Source organism: Pan troglodytes, chromosome 17 (genome assembly GCF_028858775.2).
Source record: "Pan troglodytes isolate AG18354 chromosome 17, NHGRI_mPanTro3-v2.0_pri, whole genome shotgun sequence".
NCBI lineage: Eukaryota > Metazoa > Chordata > Mammalia > Primates > Hominidae > Pan > Pan troglodytes.
In genome coordinates, this window is record NC_072415.2 from 46755468 (window position 1) to 46776561 (window position 21094).

The window sequence follows — 21094 nt, forward strand, 5'->3', positions numbered from 1 at the left end:
CATAAAAATTAAGTTTTAATGGACAAGTAGGAATCTAGGATTAGGGGCAGGCAAAACATTCTAGGCAGAATGTTATGCCTAGAATGATATGCTATCTTAATATATGGCTTGTAGGCATTCAGAGTAAAGGAAGTACCTGCCATAGTGAAAATATTTGGGTTCTGTATTTCCCCCAAAGTCTGTGAGTAATGGATTGCTTTACAGTTGGAGCCAGATGGCCTTACCTCAGATTCTTACCCGAGGATGATCCTGAATAAAACATCTCTCTTTTGTAAAGCTTGTCTCCCTGACAAGAAAATAGCCTAACTGTTCATCTACCAAAACAGTCGGGGGAGATGATGGACAACCAAGTAATGTCAAACTGATGTTTTGCAAGGGTCACCAATGGCTTCTCAACTCAGTCTTTAACTGGGGTGGCTGCTCTTCAGCACTGGACACAGTCGACTTCATCTTTTTATTTATCTTTGTTATTTATCTTTTTTCTCTGCCTGTCCTTTACTTGTTGTTATTACATTGGCCTCCTTCTCGTCTCACAGTTGGAACATTCCTTTCTCTAAGAGGCTTTCCCGGGCTCCTTGACTATTTGGGTCCTTTTAGAAAGTGTTCCTACAGCACTACATAATGTTCTTGTCATTACTCTTTATTTGTTTTTCTTTGTGTTTGATTACCTGCCATTCTTTCTCCCTAAAGGAGATAGTGTTAGTCTTGTTCATTATTGTATGTCTGGCATCTCATTCAGTCTCAGATGTTACTGAACTCATTATATTTATTATTCAATAAATATTTATTGAGCACTTATGTAGGCTAAGGAATTCAGTAGTAAACAAAACAAAAATTCCTGCCCTTACAGACTTATTTGTTGAATGAATGAATGAGTGAATTAATGAACAAACAAAACCTGTACACTCCCTGGACAATTTTACCCACTCTCATGTCTTCAGCCACCACATATAAAGTGATTAACTCCCAAATGTCTATTTCTACTCAGACTTCTTTTCTGAATTTCACGCCCAGGGATCCAAGTGTCCCCTCTTCGCTATCTCCACTAAACTCTCCCAAGCATCTTTAACTCTGTGTTCTAAAGCTGCACTCTCCCCAGACCTTTTCTTTATTCTGCATTCTCTGTCTTATAAATGGAATCACACATCTGCTCATACATCTTGTCACCCAGTTCATAAGCTGACATTGCCTTAAATGTCCCTTTTTAACCCCTTATCCCTATTTTCTACCATTATTACTCCAGCTCATGCCCCTCTCATCTCTTGCTTAGACTTCTATAGTGATTTTCTAATTGGTTGCTTTTATTCTAGTCTTACTTAAGCCCTCTCATCCATCCTTTACTCTCCTACCAGAGGTATCTTTATGAAATGCAAATTAGCTGTAAGACATCAGTGACTTAAATAGAGATAAAATCTAAACAACTTAGGGTAACATTTGAGATCTAGCCCCTGTTGATCTCTGTAGCCTCTTCACTCATTCTGTCCCACTCAGGACCAATTAACCATCCATGCCATGCTTCTTGCAGTTCTCTTAATGTACATATTGATCATTTTTTTCTTTCCTTTGATCCTGGTGATTTCTCAGCCAGGGGTACTGCACAGCCTACCTACCTGGTACGTCTATATACTTCTTTTCCAAAATTTGTTTTCAATGTCACATGTTCTCTGGAGCCTTTCCTAACTTCCCTCCAGTGTGGTCAAAGTGAACTACTCACCCCACCTTTTTAAAATCTCCATTGTACTCTAGTGTATAAATGTTTCTCCTGGAACATGTTATCCTTATTTGTTTAAATCTCTCCCTCTCTCTAAGCCTTGATGTCTTTTTTTTTTAAAAATGTATTGAATATATACTTTGTGCCCTGCACTATGCTAAGTGTTCTTCATTTATTTATATCATTTACATTTGCAGTTGCCCTGTGAGGTGAGGTAGATACTATCCCCAGATGAAGATGTCAGAGAAGTTAATTGCCCTAAGTTATATCATTACTAAGTACCAGAGTTAAGATTTGAGCCAAGAATGTTGGACTGACACCTAAGTCTGTGTGTTTACTGAATCCACAGTACTGCCTTTGTACGTCTTATGCCTGTTACATTGTATTCAGAAAACATTTGTTAAATGACTGGAAGAAAGCCTGGCAGGTCTTTTTTGCATGGCCTTTTCGCTGTCTTGTGTGTGCCTCTCCCTGGCTCCAAGGACAGTTCTGGTTAGTATATGATCAGATCATAGTAACAGTTTGTCACCTGACTTACTGACCAAGGACTCGTGATTGTAGAGAACTCTTAGGAGGCTGACCTGATGCTCAAGTTTCTGCTTCTCACATGATAATTTGTGGTAGAGGTAGGAAGACAAGAAGAGACTGAGTAATAGTAGAAAGAGAGAAACACAAAAAAAGCAAACAACAGAAACCAAAACCAAAAAAAAAAAGTTTTCCTGCAATGTTTTATTATGATAACTTTCAAATATATAGAGAGTTGACAATATGGCATTGAAACACTGTGTACCTTCTACCTAGATTTCAGTGGTTGGCATTGCCTATATCTGCTTTGCCCCCTCTCGTGTGTGTATATTTTTTAATATATATATCATAAATATAAATATTTAATATTCATATATAATTGTATATAAACATAATTATTAAATTATTATATTTATAATATATAGTGTAATATTTAATAACATATGCTATATAAATATATTTATATTTATTATATACAAATATTTATATTATATAAAAATACACACCAGAGGGGGCAAAGCAGATATAGCCAATGCCAACAACTATATATAGATAGATAGATAGATAGATAGATAGATAGAGATAGATAGATATATAAAATTTTATAAAAATTTATTTGCTTATTTTTCTGAGTGTCACGGGAAATGCCACTTGTCTCTGATACCTGGGATGGTTGGACTTGTGCTTAGTAATCTTGATCTAATACAGAACTAAATGAAGTGGCAAGTGTCACTCCTAGCTACCTCAGACTTGTCTCATAAGAATGAGAAGATTTTATTTTATAAACCAACTTATGGTAACTGATAAAATTAGTAGTAATTCCATAATATTAATTGTAATTGAGTCCATATTCTAATTTTTCTAGTTGTCCCAATAATGTCTTTTCTATTTTTCTCCCTGAACAAGGGTTCAGTTATGCTTCATGGGTTGCATTTGGTTGTGTCTTTGGTCTCTTAATCTAAAATAGGCCTCCTACCCCAAACCTTTTCCCCTATGACACTGACCTTCTGAAGAGTTCAGGCCAAGTGCTTTGCAAAATCTCCCATATACTGGATTTGTCTGATTGTTTCTTACAGTATCATTTAATTTATTCCTTTTTCCTTCTAAATTCTGTGAAGTGGAAGTTAGATTTACAAATTTGATTAGGTTCAGATTAAAACATAAGCGATGATGCCTATTTCATGCAATTGGACATACATAATTTATTTTCTATTTATTAGAGATCCTGAATTAATTTACTTTTGAGTATTGACCACCAGATTGTACCATTGAAAGATGCATTTTCTTCTTTGCTGTAAGTAATTATGACACCTTAGGAATATCTAACTCATTAACATTTCACCTAATGGTTTTAGTATCCTTTAATGATCTTTGCCTGAATTAGTTATTACATTGGGGGTTCTAAAATGGTGATTTAAAATTTTGACCATTTGTTCTAAGTAATTAGTTTGCTTTCTTCTGTAAAGAAAGACTTCACTTTTTTTTTTTTTTTTTTTTTTTTGAGACGGAGTTTTGGTCTTGTTGCCCAGGCTGGAGTGCAGTGTTGTGATCTCAACTCACTGCAACTTCCACCTCCTGGGTTCAAGCAATTGTCTTGCCACAGCCTCCTGAGTAGCTGGGATTACAGGCGCCCACCACCATGCCTGGCTAATTTTTTGTATTTTTAGTAGAGATGGCGTTTCACCATGCCTGGGCAGGCTGGTCTCAAACTCCTGACCTCAGGTGATCTGTCCGCCTTGGCCTCCCAAAGTGCTGGGATTACAGGTGTGACTTGGCTTTTTTATCCATCTTTTCTTCTGCTTTTGCAGCATTACCATGAAGTTGTGGACTTTTGTTTATTCAGTTTTCTATTAATTAGAGTGATTATTTATTTCAGTGCTCAAATTTTCCCAAATGTGGTTAATAGGCATCCCCTTAAGGCTATCTCCTATTTTTTTTTTTTTTGAGATGGAGTTTCTCATCACCCAGGCTAGAGTGCAATGGCATGATCTCAGCTCGGTGCAACCTCCGCTTCCCGGGTTCAAGTGATTCTCCTGCCTCAGCCTACCAAGTAGCTGGGATTACAGGCACCACCACACCCGGCTAGTTTTCCTGGTTTTTCTTTTCTTTTTTTTTTTTTTTTTTTGATGGAGTCTCACTCTGTTGCCAGGCTGGAGTGCAGTGAGTGATCTCGGCTCACTGCAACCTCCATCTCCTGGGTTCAAGCGATTCTCCTGCCTCAGCCTCCCGAGTAGCTGGGATGACAGGTGCCTGCCACCACAGCCAGCTAATTTTTGTATTTTTAGTAGAGATGGGGTTTCACCATGTTGGCCAGGGTGGTGTCAATCTCTTGACCTGGTGATCTGTCCACCTCGGCCTCCCAAAGTGCTGGGATTATAGGCGTGAGCCACCGCACCTGGCTGCTATCTCCTACTCTTGTGACAAGCCCCCATCTATTTGTCTTTGAACACTTTCTTGCATTTTACAGCACAACAAGATGTTTCAAGTTTACTTTATACTTTCTCTACCCCAAAATGGGGTTCAGCCATTTTTCCAAGGAATCTTGGCTCCAAAAAAGGAGAATCTTTTTTTTTTTTTAATTTAATGATTCACCTTTTGTCTTTTCACAGGGGCCTCTCTACATTTAGTTCTGTATTAGGTCAAGATTACTAAGTGCCAGTCCAAGCATCCCAGGTGTCAGAGACAAGGGTGAGGTGAAGTGGTGGGGGTGAACTCTGATAGGCCAGGGGAATTATTTCAGTTAAAATAATCTTTCTTTACTTTGGCAGCCTCTTAGTAGTATATCCTATCTCCGGCCCTTCCACTCTCCACCTGTGATTTGTCTCTCACACAGTTTTTATTCTTTCACTCATCCCCTTATTCATTCTGCTCTTATCTTTACTTTTACTTATCTATCTAATGCATTTTAGTGTTAAGATTTTAAGCTTTACTAAATGATTATTTTCCACAGCCATTTCAGCTAATTAATGTGATGGTTAGGTTTTGATGTAATCTTGCTTAATACTAATTTATATTTATTTATTTGTGCTACCTCATGAAGACTTATTTCTTTGAAAAGGTTGCAATGACTGCTCTGTCTTCCACTTCTTAAAAGGTGGTTAGGCAGACTACAGTGTTTAAATTCGTGTCATGGTTTGGTGTACACTTTCCCTTAAGTTTGGTTTTCAACATCTATTTCATTCTTTTCTGTCATTCGGCCAGGATTGAGTTAAATATATGTTCTTTTTCATTGTACCCCCCAAATCATTGAGAAGGACGTTTTGTCCGCATTTTCCTAACATAAATCTTTCTCTCCAGATGGAAGATTGAAGTCTCATTGTGCTAAGGAGGAAGGAAGTGGGGGGGGGGGGTGCATTTAGAAATCTGCTATATCAAGAAAGACATTAAAAATTGATAAAGGTAGGACTACCTGTTTTTATATTCTCCCACATAGCATGTGTTTAAATGAATTTGCCTATAATTTGTTTCAAACGCTGACATTTTACTCCTAAGCTATATAATTGTGCTTGATTTTTCCAGAGTAAAATTCATATTCTGTGACCAGACTAATATGTTCACCTACTATAAAAATTACTGCCTGTGGTAACAGCGAGAATAAAAATCTCCTTTGTATACATAATAGCTGGCAGAGACTCCTGGGACCACCACAAATCATTCCCATCTTTTAGAGCTTGCTTTCCATGGAAATGTAAAACCAGCCTAGTCCAATGTACCTTGACTCTGAAAACCTATTTAGACTACCATTTATACTATTGTTGTTATTTAAGATGCCAAGTATTCAACAAGCTCTCCTAATTATTGTATTCTCTAAGCTTAGTAACCTGTCCTTTCCCTGTGAACCAGCTCCTCTTCTATCATCTACCTCTGGCTCCTTTTTTGTTAAAGGTTAATAATGAGAATAATGGAGCAATTGGTTATTTATGCAGTCATGATTGGCAAAAGTTATTAGAGCAAGAATCTGCCCAGAAGCAATGATTAGGTTATGAAAATGTTAAGGAATACTGAAACCAGACACCATTTTGACATTTAAAAACTAATATTTCGACCCTTAATCATGATGACCTATTGTAAAAGTATGTATACAGAATAAATCCCATTGAATAGTAATTTTTATACCAACAGCATACATAAGTAAGTGTTAAGGGGAGATTTGAAAATGTACTGAAGGGAAAAAGAGCCTGGGGAGGAAATTACCATAATGAGAAATAAGGAACAGAGCTCTCTCTTGGGTAGGACTATTTGTCTCCCAGGCACTGGTCTGCAAAGTTAGCTGACATTTTCCGATTTAGTATTTTCATCTTGAACAATTGGCAATTTTTAGGAGTTGTGAGAGAGGGTACCCTGGGTTAAATTGCCATGTTCTTTGTACCAAATTATAAAATTATAAAAAAAGTAAGGAGGTATGTGTTCAGAAAATTTCCTGGTGATGGTTTTATTAATGAAATATTGACTTAACTGAAAAACTTAACAAAAAAACATCAAATTATACTCTCTTTATGTTTAATATAGTTAGGAACTTTCTGTGTAAATTGGCAGTACTCTTACCAGAACAGTGTTATTACTTGTACCCCATACTGATTTTTTAAAATAATAACTTTATTGTGTGTAATTCACGTAAAATAGAATTCACCCTTTTGAACTATATAATTAAATGGTTTTGAGTATATTCCAAAAATGTGCAAACACCACTACTTTGTAATTCCTGAACATGTTTATTACCTTTCCCCGAAAATTCATACCTGTTTGCAGTTACTTTCCATTTCTTCTCCCCTAACCCTTAGCAACCACTAATCTATTTCTGTCTGTATATATTTGCCTGTTCTGAACATTTTATACAAATGAAATCATGCAATATATGGCCTTTTGTGTCTGGCTTCTTTTACTTAGCATAATATTTTCAAGGTTCATCCATGTTGTAGCAGGTAGCAGTACTTCATTGCTTTTGGTGGCTGAATAATATTCCATTTATAAATATTCCACATTTTGTTTGTTTATCAGTGGACATTGACATTGTTTTTACTTTTCTACTATTAGGAATAATGCCATGTTGAATATGTATATACAAGTTTTTGTGTGTACATATGTTTTTTAAAAAGTTTTCTTTGCTTATATATTTAATATTCTTCATGACATATTTTCACTTCTCTTGAGTATATACCTAGGAGTAGAATTGCTGGGTCATATGTCAAAAAAATTCTCTAACATTGTGAAACAGCTAACTTATTTTCCAAAGTGGCAGCACAGTCTTATGTTCCCATTAGTTACGTAGGAGGGTTCCAGTTTCTTCATATCCTTGTCAGTGCTTGTTTGTCTTTTTGGATATGGTCATCTTAGTTGAGGCAAAATGGTATCTCAGTGTGTTTTTTATTTACATTTCCCTAATGGCTATGTTGAGTATCTCTTCTTATGCTTCTTGGCCATTTGCATATTTTGTTTTGGGAAATGTATATTCAAAGCCTTTGCCCACTTTTAAATTGTACTAATTATCTTTTTATTGTTTAGTTGTACAGGTTGTATATATTCTGGACACAAATTCTTTACCATGTCATTTCCAAATATTTTCTCTCATTCAGGGAGTTGTTTTTTCAAATTTAAAATAATGCCTTTTGAAACACAATCATTTTACATTTTGAAGTCTAATTTGTCTATTTTTTTTTTATTTGGTTACTTGTACTTTTAAGTGATCATCGCCTAATCCAAGGTCACAAAGATATACTTTTATATTTTCTGCTAAGAGTTTTATAGTTTTAACTCTTACGTTTAGATCAATGATGCATTTTCAGCTTGTTTTGTTTTTTTAATATGGTGTGAGGTAGGGGTTCCTTTGCATGTATCTGCATTTGTTTTTATTCAAATTTAAAGAATCGAGGAATAAATTTATTTTCAAATGGGATGTTCATTGTTACTCTCTTTGTGAAGTATTGTTTTATGATTTTGGGGGAGAAATACATGTAACTTTTATCTGAAGACTTTATACTTATGACTCTCGCCAAATATGATTGCATTTCTGGTTCTGTTTTGTTTATTGGAATATGAAAAGCAGCATTGATGGATGCAGTTTGAATCAATTTTTCAGTTTTTTTCCCTTAATTTGCAATCTCACCTCTTCAGCTACAGTATAGAGAATGCCAAGAACTTCTAAGCCTGTATCAGAAATATTTATCAGAACAACAGGAGAAGCTCACCATGTCTCTCTCAGAACTTGGTGCTGCTAGAATGCAGGAACAGCAGGTAAGCATCTTTAATTTTACTTTTCTTGTCTTCAGTGGATCAGCAAGATGTCAGAAGAGCCATTTGTTTTTTATCTTAATTTCCTCCCAGTTTATAATATTGTTTTAAAACATGTAGCCACTGCGTGTGATTGAGTTGATGTCTTTCCCTCCCCCTTTCCTTTCTCCTCCTGTTCCTGGGCCCAAAGGTAAGGAATGATTACTTGAAGCAGTCTGTGTGGGTCAGTGGGGAAGCTTCTGGTTGTATGAAAGCACAGCCAGAAGGGTAAAGAAAACACTGCTCTGTTACTTAATGAAGATCAGGTGGGCTGTTTGTTACTCATTGTCCTTATGGAAATCACAAATAAGCCTTTCTTAATTCATGTTTATTTTTTAGAATAATGAAAGTTAATTGTGGACTTATAAAAACTTTAATTGGAGAATATTAGGATATTTTGCATATGCTTGCATACATATATTAATCACGTAAGTATGTAGGAGAGTATTTATATAAGTGTTTGTACACTTATCACCAAATGGTATGTATTATATACTTAAATGAATGCTCAGAACCCTGCCAGATGTGATGTGAAATAAGCCCTAAAGACCCACTTCTGGTTGGGGGATTTCCGTTTCCTAGCCAAGGGAAGCCATTACAGACTGTATCTGGAAAAACAGGACACTTCCACCCAAATACTGGGCTTTTCCCACAGTCTTAGCAACCAGCAGACCAGGGGATTCTCTCCTGTGTCTGGCTGGGTGGGTCCCATCCCACGGAGCCTTGCTCACTGCTAACACAGCAGTCTGAGATCAACCTATGAGGCTGCAGCCCGGCAGGGGGAGGGGCGTCCACCATTGCTGAGGCTTCAGTAGGTAAACAGTGGCCGGGAAGCTCGAACTGGATGGAGCCCACCGCAGCTCAGCAAGGCCTACTGCCTCTACAGATTCCACCTCTGTGGGCAGGGCATTGCTGAACAAAAGGCAGCAGAAACTTCTGCAGGCTTAAACATCCCTGTCTGACAGCTCTGAAGAGAGCAGTGGTTCTCCCAGCATGGCGTTTGAGCTCTGAGAATGGACAGACTGCCTCCTCAAGTGGATCCCTGACCACTGTGTAGCCTGACTGGGAGACACCTCACAGTAGAGGCCAACAGACACCTCAGACAGGCAGGTGCCCCTCTGGGACGAAGCTTCCAGAGGAAGGATCAGGCACCAATATTTGCTGTTCTGCAGCCTCTGCTGGTGATACCCAGGCAAACAGGGTCTGGAGTGGACTTCCAGCAAACACCAACAGACCTGCAGCTGAGAGACCTGACTGTTAGAAGGAAAACTAACAAACAGAAAGGAATGTCATCAACATCAACAAAAAGGACATCCACACCAAAATCCCATCTGTAGGTCACCAACATCAAAGACCAAAGGTAGATAAAACCACAAAGGTGGGGAGAAACCAAAGCAGAGAAGCTGAAAATTCTAAAAACCAGAGCTCCTCTTCTCCTCCAAAGGATCGCAGCTCCTCGCCAGCAATGGAACAAAGCTGGCTGGAGAATGACTGATGAGTTGACAGAAGTGGGTTTCAGAAGGTTGGTAATAACACACTTCTCTGAGCTAAAGGAGCATGTTCTAACCCATCGCAAGGAAGCTAAAAACCTTGAAAAAAGTTAGATGAATGGCTAACTAGAATAAACACGGTGGAGAAGAACTTAAATGACCTGATGGAGCTGAAAACCATGGCACAAGAACCTTGTGATGTGTGCACAAGCTTCAGTAGCCGATTCAATCAAGTGGAAGAAAGGATATCAGTGATTGAAGATCAACTTAATGAAATAAAGTGAGAAGACAAGATTAGAGAAAAAAGAGTAAAAACAAACGAGCAAAGCCTCCTGGAAATATGGGAATATGTGAAAAGACCAAATCTACATTTGGTTGGTGTACCTAAAGTGACAGGGAGAATGGAACCAAGCTGGAAAACACTCTTCAGGATATTATCCAGGAGAACTTCCCCAACCAAGCAAGGCAGGCCAACATTCAAATTCAGGAAATACAGAGAACACCACAAAGATACTCCTCGAGAAGAGCAACCCCAAGACACGTAATTGTCAGATTTGCCAAGGATGAAATGAAGGAAAAAATGTTAAGGGCAGCCAGAGAAAAAGGTCGGCTTACCCACAAAGGGAAGCTCATCAGACTAACGGTGGATCCCTCAGCAGAAACCCTACAAGCCAGAAGAAAGTGGGGACCAATCTTCAACATTCTCAAAGAAAAGAATTTTCAACCCAGAATTTCATATCCAGCCAAACTAAGCTTCATAAGTGAAGGGAAATAAAATCCTTCACAGACAAGCAAATGCTGAGAGATTTTGTCACCACCAGGCCTGCCTTACAAGAGCTCCTGAAGGGAGCAGTAAACATGGAAGGGAACAACTGGTACCAGCCACTGTAAAAACATGCCAAATTGTAAAGACCATTGATGCTATGAAGAAACTGCATCAATTATTGGGAAAAATAACCAGTTAACATCATAATGACAGGATCAAATTCCACATAACAATATTAACCTTAAATGTAAATGGGCTAAATGCCCCAGTTAAAAGACACAGACTGGCAAATTGGATAAAGAATCAAGACCTATCAATGTGCTGTATTCAGGAGACCCATCTCATGTGCAGAGACACACATAGGCTCAAAATAAAGGGATGGAGGAAGATCTACCAAGCAAATGGAAAACAACAACAACAAAAACCAGGGGTTGCAATCCTAGTCTCTGATAAAACAGACTTTAAACCAACAAAGATCAAAAGAGACAAGGAAAGCCATTATATAATGGTAAAGAGATCAATTCAACAAGAAAAGCTAACTATCCTAAATATATATGTACCCAATACAGAAGCACCCAGATTCATAAAGCAAGTCCTTAAAGACCTACAAAGGGACTTAGAGTCTGATACAATAATAATGGGAGAATTTAACACCCCACTGTCAATATTAGACAGATCAATGGGACAGAAAGTTAACAAGGATATCCAGCACTTGAACTCAGCTCTGCACCAGGTGGACCTAATAGACATCTACAGAACTCTCTACCCCAAATGAACAGAATATACATTCTTCTCAGCACCACATCATGCTTATTCTAAAATTGACTACATAATTGGAAGTAAAGCACTCCTCAGCAAATGTAACAGAACAGAAATCACAACAAACTGTCTCAGACAACAGTGCAATCAAATTAGAACTCAGGATTAAAAAACTGACTCAAAACGGCACAACTACATGGAACTGAACAACCTGCTCCTGAATGACTACTGGGTAAATAACGAAATGAAGGCAGAAATAAAGATCTTCTTTTAAAGCAATGATAACAGAGACACAACATGCCAGAATCTCTGGGACACATTTAAAGCACTGTGTAGAGGGAAATTTGTAGCACTAATTGCCTACAAGAGAAAGCAGGAAAGATCTAAAATTGACACCCTAACTTCACAATTAAGAGACCTAGAGAAGCAAGAGCAAACAAATTCAAAAGCTAGCAGAAGGCAAGAAGTAACTAAGATCAGAGTAGAACTGAAGGAGATAGAGGCACAAAAAAACCCTTCAAAAAATCAATGAATCCAGGAGCTGGTTTTTTGAAAAGATCAACAAAATTGAAATAGCCAAAGTATAAATGGTTTGTTTGTATTTTGATCTGAAATATTTTCTTCTGTTCTGTTTTCTTAAAACATAGCTGATAAAAAGAGGCAGAGGAAGGTGGCATCTATTTTTTATTGTTTATGTGAAGTTTCCCTGCTACACGGAAAACAAGTCAGGCAGTTTTTAAGGTGGCTCTTGCCTATTGCTTTTCAGGGGGTAAGAGAAAATGGTAGTGTGAAGATCAGATTTCAGACCTTTGGTTTTGTGTTTCTATTTACTGCTCCTGCATGATATAGATGTGTGAAGAGGGCACAAAACGGAAGGCCAATCCATTTGGCAAGGATGTGGGAAGGGAGATGGAGGAATCTTTCATTTACCAGTATTAATAGTCTTATCTTAAGGATACAGAGCTGATAGTGAAGAAATAGTCACCAGGGGATCCTAAAGACATGCAGAAAAGACTCTTTTTCTATTTACTGTTGAAATTGGAGGAAAATAAAACTTTCTCAGGTGTTACTGATTTGTATTTAAGCTAGTGATTTCTTGGGGGTTTTGCCCAATAAGGCTACTTCCTTGCAGTAACGGCATCATTGTGAATACTGTAAACCTCAGTGATGACACTGACCTAATTCTCTTCCCACTTCCCACTTACCTTGTCATGAAGTTACATGTTCTATTTATGTACTTGCAGATAGACTGTGCCCATCTCTGTAATGTCACCTTTTTTGTTATTTTGTAATCGTTGTTATATCATTCATCTATCTCCCTTACCAGCTTTTTTGAAAACAGGCATCTTGTTGCATTGGTTTTTGTACACTCAGAGCCTAACATAGGTCTTGGCTTAAGAAATATTTCTTTTTCATTAATTTGTATTTAACAAACATTTATGTAGTACATACTACATGTTAATACATATTAAATCATTTAATCCTAACTCAATGAAATAAGGTAGGTTATTATCTCTGTTTTATGCCTCTCCCAGAGGCAGAATGAATGAATCAGCCAGGTCATACAGCTAACAGGTTGGCAAAGCCAAGATATGAACCAAGCCAGTCTGGCACTATAGTTTGTTGAAGAAGGAAAGACAAGAAAAATTTGAGATAACTAAAATGGTTAAAATTTGGCTTTAGATATTCTTGTTTCTATAACTAACTCTCCTTGGCTCTTAATCTGACATACAGATTTTTAAACTCTAGAGCACAAATATGCTAGAGATGGTGGGCAAGTATTTTCTTTCCTTGCAAGGAGCCACAATGTCAGATAAAACATAAAATTTTATTCTCAAATTTTTAAAAATTTCACCTGCAGATTTTATGATGACGATGGCAGCAGATTGTTTTTCATGAGGCATTTCTTTGACTTTGAGAGACTTTTTCTGTTTCTTGTTTGTATTCGTTACTCTCTGTGCCTTAAATAGCATATTATGGTTTTGCTTGTAGTTTATTAAGTCCACAGTTCTCCAGAAGAATGCCCTAGCTTATGATTTTTGTTTTTGACATCTGTCATTTCCTTGAAAAGAAGTTGGCTTTATTTACAAGGTGATTTTTTTTCTTGTTTTCTCCCTATCCTCTTTCTCTCCTTTTCTTAAAGATAAATACATTCTACATTTCTTTTGTAATTTATTCAGCATTATAGGTTCTTCATAGTGGGTTCTAGAGAGGTTCTTCACTTGTTCTATTTAGGTTGTAGTATTTATTTGATGTGAGTATATTACCCCATTATCTTATCTTAATAAATAGTACTTAGCTATAGTACAATCCTAGTCTTGAACATGGTAGGGTCTAATAACCATAGTTTTGGTCAATGTACATTTTATAGCCTTTTCTTGTTATAGGAGTGTGTTACTTCTTTTTTTTTTTTGGAATCTAAACTTAGTGTCACTTCACTTATGATGCTCATAACTTCCTTTTTTGTCTTATTTGTAGCCCATACCATTTTACAAAAGTTGTCGTATTTCCTCAGTACTGTTTGTAATAAGAGAAAGCCTAGGCAGCATTTTGAATAGCTTCTCCTACTCCAGTTTGAAAATGTTGGTAGGTCAGCCTATTTTACTATTTTTATTAACTCTGCATTATTTTGGCAGGTAGATATAAAGTAGCTTTAGAATTTTCTTAGGATTTCTTTTATTTCCTTAAAATTGGTAAAATAATTACTTTTTAGCCATGGGCAATGGATATTGAATTTCAGTTCCTCTGATCTGGTAAAAGGCTTGTTAGAGAAACTTCTTTATTTTCCCTGTGATTGCTTGTTCCATATTTCTTAGTAGGTCTGGGTCACAGACTGGTCAAGAATCTGAAATGTACTCAAGATGGGTCATTGCTTACTACAAATTCAATGTCTGTTGTTGGTTGTTATCACTATTGCCTCTATAGTGTTATTAAAAGGCGATCAGGAGTTCGAAACCAGCCTGGTCAACATGATGAAACCCTGTCTCTACTAAAAATACACAGACACACAAAATTAGCCAGGCGTGGTGGCATGTGCCACCACGCCTGGCTAATTTTTGTATTTTTAGTAGATTCGGGGTTTCACCATGTTGGTCAGGCTGGTCTCACACTCCTGACCTCAGGTGATCCACCCACCTTGGCCTCCCAAAGTGCTGGGATTATAGTCATAAACCACTGTGCCTGGCCAAAAAAAAAAGTTTTATAGTACTTAGGGACACACAGTCTTATGACTACTTCCTATTCTGTGACTACTTTCATATATTCTTTTGGTTAAAATTTTATCTAATTTTATTTTGTTCTTTTTAATGTGTACTTAATGTGTAATATATGTCTTAATTCTATCTAATACTAGGCTATCTTCAAGTTATAATACCACTTATAAGCCTAGATTTTATTGACAATCCAGAGGCATCGTCATACTTCTAATTGACAAAAAAAAAAACCAAAAAATAAAGAAGGTGTGAGGCTCATTATACTATTAAACTCCTCACAGACTAAAAGGTCTGTAGGTAAAACAAGAATTGTTCCTTGCTATGCCTGCCATGGTAAACAAAAACAAACAAAGAAAGAAAGAACAAGAATAGGAATAACAGCAGATTTCTCAACAGAAACAATGCAGGACAAGGCAGTACAACAGCTTATTCAAAGAGCTGAGGGAAAAGGAAACTGTGGCAATCAAGCAAAATCATTCTTCAAAACTGAAGGTAATATAAAGGCATTTCTACATTAAGAAAGACTAAGAGTACTAGTTTACCTGCCTTACAATAAATACTAATAGAAGTCTGTTTAGATGAAAGGAAAATGACATAAGGCAGTAACTCAAATCCACACAAAGAAATAAAAAGCATCAATAAAGATGTGTATTTCCTTTTCCTTAAACAATTTTAGACACCTGAATAAAACAATAATAATCCTGTATTGAGCTTACAAGATATAAAGATCGTGCGTGTGTGTGTGTGTGTGTGTGTGTGTGTACATGTGTGTATACATTTGCACAAGGGAGACGAGAAGGGAGGGAGCTATATTAGAGTGAATTTTCCATATACTGGAATTAAGTTAGTGGAAAGGAAGTAAAACTGTCTTTATTTATAAATAACATCATCCTGCATATAGAGAATCATAAGAAATCCACAAAAAACGGTGATGGAACTAATAAATGAGTTCAGCGAGGATGCAGGATATAAGATCAACATGTAAAAAATCAATTTTATTTCTGTTGATTACCAGTGAACAATTAAAATACGGATATATTTAACAGAAGTGCAAGACGTATACACTGAAGACATTAAAACATGGCTGAGAGAAACTGAAGAACATCTAAATAGATGGAAATGGGTTCCATGGTCATGGATTGGCCGTTTTTCCCAAATTGATCTGTAGATTTGTTGCAATCCTGATCAGAATTCCAGCAGATTTTGATAATTCCTTTTTTGTGGAAACTGGTAAAACAGTCTTAAAATTTATATGGAAGTGCAAAGGAGTGAGAATAGCCAAAACAATTTTGAGAACGATGAGAAGAGTAGAGGGTTACTCTTTTCAGTTTCATAATTTGTTCTAAAGCTATGGTATAGTAGGTAGAATTTTAAGATGGCTCACATGACCTTGGCCCCCTGGCAAAATGGTTTCACTCTTGTGACTATGTTATGTTATATATTTAAAAAGATTATCTTGGTAGGCCCAATCTAATAAATAAGAAAAGCAGAGAGTTTTCTTTAGCTGAGAGTAAAAGATGAAATCAGAGAGATTTGAAACATGAGAAGGATTCAACTCACCATTTCTAGCTTTAAAGATAAATGGGGCTCAAAGCTGAGGATAGTTCATGGCTAACAGCAAGAAAATAAGGATTTAAGTCCTACAACCACAAGGAGCTATATTCTGTCAGCAACCTGAATGAAGTTGGAATCAGTTTCCTCCTCAGATATTCCAAATTAGATCACAGCTCAGCTGACAACCTGGATTCAGTCTTGTGAGAAACTAAACATAGAACCTAGTTGAGTTGGTCTGGCCTTTTGACCTACATAACTGTGAGCTAATGAATTTGGGTTATTTTAAGCTGTTGCATTTATGGTAACTTGTTTTGGAAAAATAGAGGAAGAATACACACAGAGGGCTCCAAGATGGCCAACTAGACCCAGGCAGGAGGAACGTTTCCCACCAAAGGACTGGGACATCAGGAAAACTGGTACACTCCTAGCAGATCTTCAGAAGGGAGGCGTTGAGAGTGGGCAGAAGGAAGAAACAGATGCTGGGCTGAAAGGGGAGGAAGCTGGGAACCCTGCACAGGGCTACTGCACACTGGGACTTGTTCATGGCCTTCAGTGACTCCTATGGAGTGGGTGAGTTGAACAGGCAAGGAGCAACTCACTCTTATCATGGGCATCTGGAATCCCAGAAATAAGACAGTCACACAACAGTAAAGAAAAAAGAATGAAAGGGAATGAAGAAAATCTTCAAGAAATATAGGATTACGTAAAGAGACCAAATCTATGACTCATTGGCATCTTTGAAATAGATGGGGAGAAACAACTTGGAAAACATATTTGGAAAACATATTTCAGGATATCATTCATGAGAACTTCCCCAACCTAGCTAGACCTGCTACCACCAGACCTGGTACCTGGTACCACCAGACCTGCTTTACAAGAGCTCCTGAAAGAAGCACTAAATATGGAAAGGAAAGACCAGCAACTGCAAAAACACACTTAAGTACACAGACCAGTGACACTATAATGCAACCACACAAATAAATCAGCATAATAAACAGCTAACAACATGATGACAGGATCAAATCCACACATATCAATACTAACCTTGAATGTAAACGAGCTAAATACCCCAATGAAAAGGCACAGAGTAGCAAACTGAATGAAGAAGCAAGACCCAATGGTATGTTGTGTTCAAGAGACCCATGTCATGTGCAGTGACACCCGTAGGCTAAAAATAAAGGGATGGAGAAAAATCTACCAAGCAAATAAAAAACAGAAAAAAGTAAGGGTTGCAATTCTAATATCAGACAAAACAGACTTTAAACATCTTGCCTAGAATCAGAAAACAAAGATCAAAAAAGACAAAGAAGGCCATTACATAATGGCAAAGGTTTTAATTCAACATGAAAACCTAATTAGCCTAAATGTGTTTGCATCTAACACAAGGGGACCCAGATTCATAAAGCAAGTTCTTAGAGACCTTCAAAGAGACTTAAACTTCCACACAATAATAGTGAGATATTTCAACACCCCCACTGACAGTATTAGACAGATCCTTCAGTCAGAAAATTAACAAAGATATTCAGGACCTGAACACTGGACCAAATGGATCTGATAGACATCTATAAAACTCTCTACCCCAAAACAACACAATATATATTCTTCTCATCTGCACTGAGTACAACATAATCTAAAATTGGTCAAACAATTGGACATAAAACAATCTGCAGCAAATGCAAAAGAACCAAAATCATATATTAGCTACTCTCTCAGACCACAGTACAATAAAAATAGAATTCAAGACTAAGAAGATCTTTGAAAACTATACAGTTTCATGGAAATTAAACAATCTGCTTGTGAATGACTTTTGAGTAAATAATGAAATTAAGGCAGAAAACAAGAAGTTCTTTGAAATGATTGAGAACAAAGGTACAATATACCAGAATCTCTGGAACACAGCTAAGGCAGTGTTAAGAGGGAAATTTATAGCACTAAACAGCCACATAAAAAGTTAGAAAGACCTCAGATTAACAACGTAACATCACAACTAAAAGAACTAGAGAAGCAAGAGCAAACCACCCCAAAGGAAGAGGTGACAGGAAATAGCCAAAATCAGAGCTTAACTGAAGGAGGTTGAAACACAAAGAAAACATTTAAAAGATAAACGAAGCCAGGAGCTGGTCTTTTGAAAAAAATTAATAAGCTGGATAAACCACTAGGCAGACTAATAAAGAAGAAAAGAGAGAAGATCCAAGTAAACGCAATCAGAAATGAAAAAGGGAATATTATCACTGACCCCACAGAAATGCAAATAACCATCAGAGACTATTATGAACACCTCTATGCACACAAACTAGAAAATCTAGAAGAAATTGACAAATTTCTGGGCACATACACCCTCCCAAGGCTGAACCAGGAAGAAATTGAATCTCTACACATACCAATAATGAGCTCTGAAATTGAATCAGTAATAACCTACCAACCAAAAAAATCTCAAGACCAGATAAATTCACAGCCAAATTCTACCAGATGTACAAAGAAGGGCTGGTAGCATTCCTACTGAAACGATTCTAACAAATTGAAAAGTAAGGACTCCTCCCTAACTCTTTCTATGAGGCCAACATTATCCTGATACCAAAACCTGGCAGAGATATAACAAAAAAAATCCCGGGACTAGACAGATTCACAGCTGAATTCTACCAGAGGACAAACAGGAGCTGGTACCATTCCTTCTCACACTATTCTGAACAACAGAAAAAGAGGGACTCCTCCCTAACTCATTTTGTGAGGCCAGCATCATCCTGATACCAAAACCTGGCAGAGACACAGCAAAAAATGAAAATTTCAGGCCAATATCCCCAATGAACATTGATGTGAAAATCCTCAATAAAATACTGGCACACCAAATCCAATAGCACATTAAAAAGCTTGTCCATCACAATCAAGTTGGCTTCATCCCTGGGATGCAAGGCTGGTTCAACTTATGCAAATCAATAAACATAATCCATCACATAAATGAACCAATGACAAAACCACATGATTATCCCAATAGATGCAGAAAAGACCTTTGATAATAATCAACACCCCTTTATACTACAGACTCTGAATACACTAGGTATTGGTGGAACATATCTCAAAATAATAAGAGCTATTTATGACAAACCCACAGCCAATATCATACTGATTGGGGAAAAGCTGGAAGCATTCCCTTTGAAAACGGGCACAAGATATGGATGCTCTCTCTCACCACTCTTACTCAACGTAGTATTGGAAGTTCTGGCCAGGGCAATCGGGGAAGAGAAAGAAATAAATGGTATTCATATAGGAAGAGAGGAAGTCAAATTGTCTCTGTTTGCAGATGATATGAGTGTATATTTAGAAAACCCCATTGTCTGAGCCTAAAATCTCCTTAAGCTGATAAGCAACTTCAGCAAAGTCTCAGGATACAAAATCAGTGTGCAAAATTCACAAGCATTGCTATACACCAATAATAGACAAACAGAGAGCCAAATCATGAGTGAACTCCCATTCACAATTGCTACAAAGATAATAAAATACCTAGGTATCCAACTTACAAGGGATGTGAAGGACCTCTTCAAGGAGAACTACAAACCACTGCTCAAGGAAATAAGAGAGGACACAAAGAAATGGGAAAACATTCCATACTCATGGATGGGAAGAATCAATATCATGAAAATGGCCACAATGCCCAAAGTAATTTATAGACTCAATGCTATCCCCATCAAGCTACCATTGACTTTCTTCACAGAATTACAAAAAACTACTTTAAATTTCATATGGAACCAAAAAAGAGCCTGTATAGCCAAGACAATCCTAAGCAAAAAGAGCAAAGCTGGAGGCATCATGCTACCTGACTTCAAACTATACTACAAGGCTACAGTAACCAAAACAGCATGGTACTGGTACCAAAGCAGATATATAGACCAATGGAACAGAACAGAGGCCTCAGAAATAACACCACACATCTACAACCATCTGATCTTTGACAAACCTGACAAAAGCAATGGAGAAAGGATTCCCTATTAAATAAATGGTGTTTGGAAAACTATGTAGCCCTATGCAGAAAACTGAAACTGGACCCCTTCCTTGCACCTTATACAAAAAATAATTCAAGGTGAATTAAAGACTTAAATGTAAGACCTAAAACCATAAAAACCCTAGAAGAAAACCTAGGTAATACCATTCACGACATAGGCACTTTGGGAAGCCGAGGTCAGTGGATCACCTGAGGTTGGGAGTTCAAGACCAGCCTGACCAACATGGTGAAACCCTGTCTCTACTAAAAATACAGAATTAGCCAGGTGTGGTGGTGGATGCCTGTAATCCCAGCTACTTGGGAGACTGAGGCAGGAGAATCGCTTGAACCCAGGAGGCAGAGGTTATGGTGAGCTGAGATTACACCATTGCACTCCACCCTGGACGACAAGAGTAAAACTCCATCTCAAAAATAAAATAAGTTAAAAAAATGTGGTACTGTATACCATGAAATACTATGCAGCCATAAAAAAGAACGAGATCATGTTCTTTGCAGAAACATGGATTGAACAAGAGGCCATTATCCTTAGCAAACTAACAGGAACAGAAAACCAAGTTCTCACTTGTAAGTGGGAGCTAAATATAAGAATACATGGACCCAAAGAGAGGAACGACAGACACTGAAGCCTACTAAAAGGTAAAGGGTGGGAGGAAGGAGAGAAGAAGAAAAAGATAACTATGGGTACTATGCTTGTTACCTGGGTAATGAGATAATCTGTACATCAAAGCCCTGTGACACAAGTTTACCTATATAACAAACCTGCATATGTACCGTGAACCTAAAATAAAAGTTTAAAAAGAAAATACATGCAGT

General features: G+C 37.3%; 1 protein-coding gene across 20 annotated transcripts in view; it reads left to right on the plus strand.

The window, feature by feature from the left end:
• Nucleotides 1-21094, plus strand: part of KIAA1328 — a 398983-nt gene that overhangs the window by 121853 nt on the left and 256036 nt on the right. For 19 of the 20 annotated variants that reach the window (XR_010152061.1, XM_009433905.5, XM_001139184.8 and 16 more), the window contains one exon: nt 8340-8467. Coding sequence is in view for 18 of the 20 variants with exons in the window: in XM_009433905.5 (XP_009432180.2) it covers nt 8340-8467 (128 nt within the window). In the remaining 2 variants the exon portion in view is untranslated. The remainder of the gene's footprint in view (nt 1-8339; nt 8468-21094) is intronic. The other variant, XM_063796056.1, reaches the window with a different exon arrangement.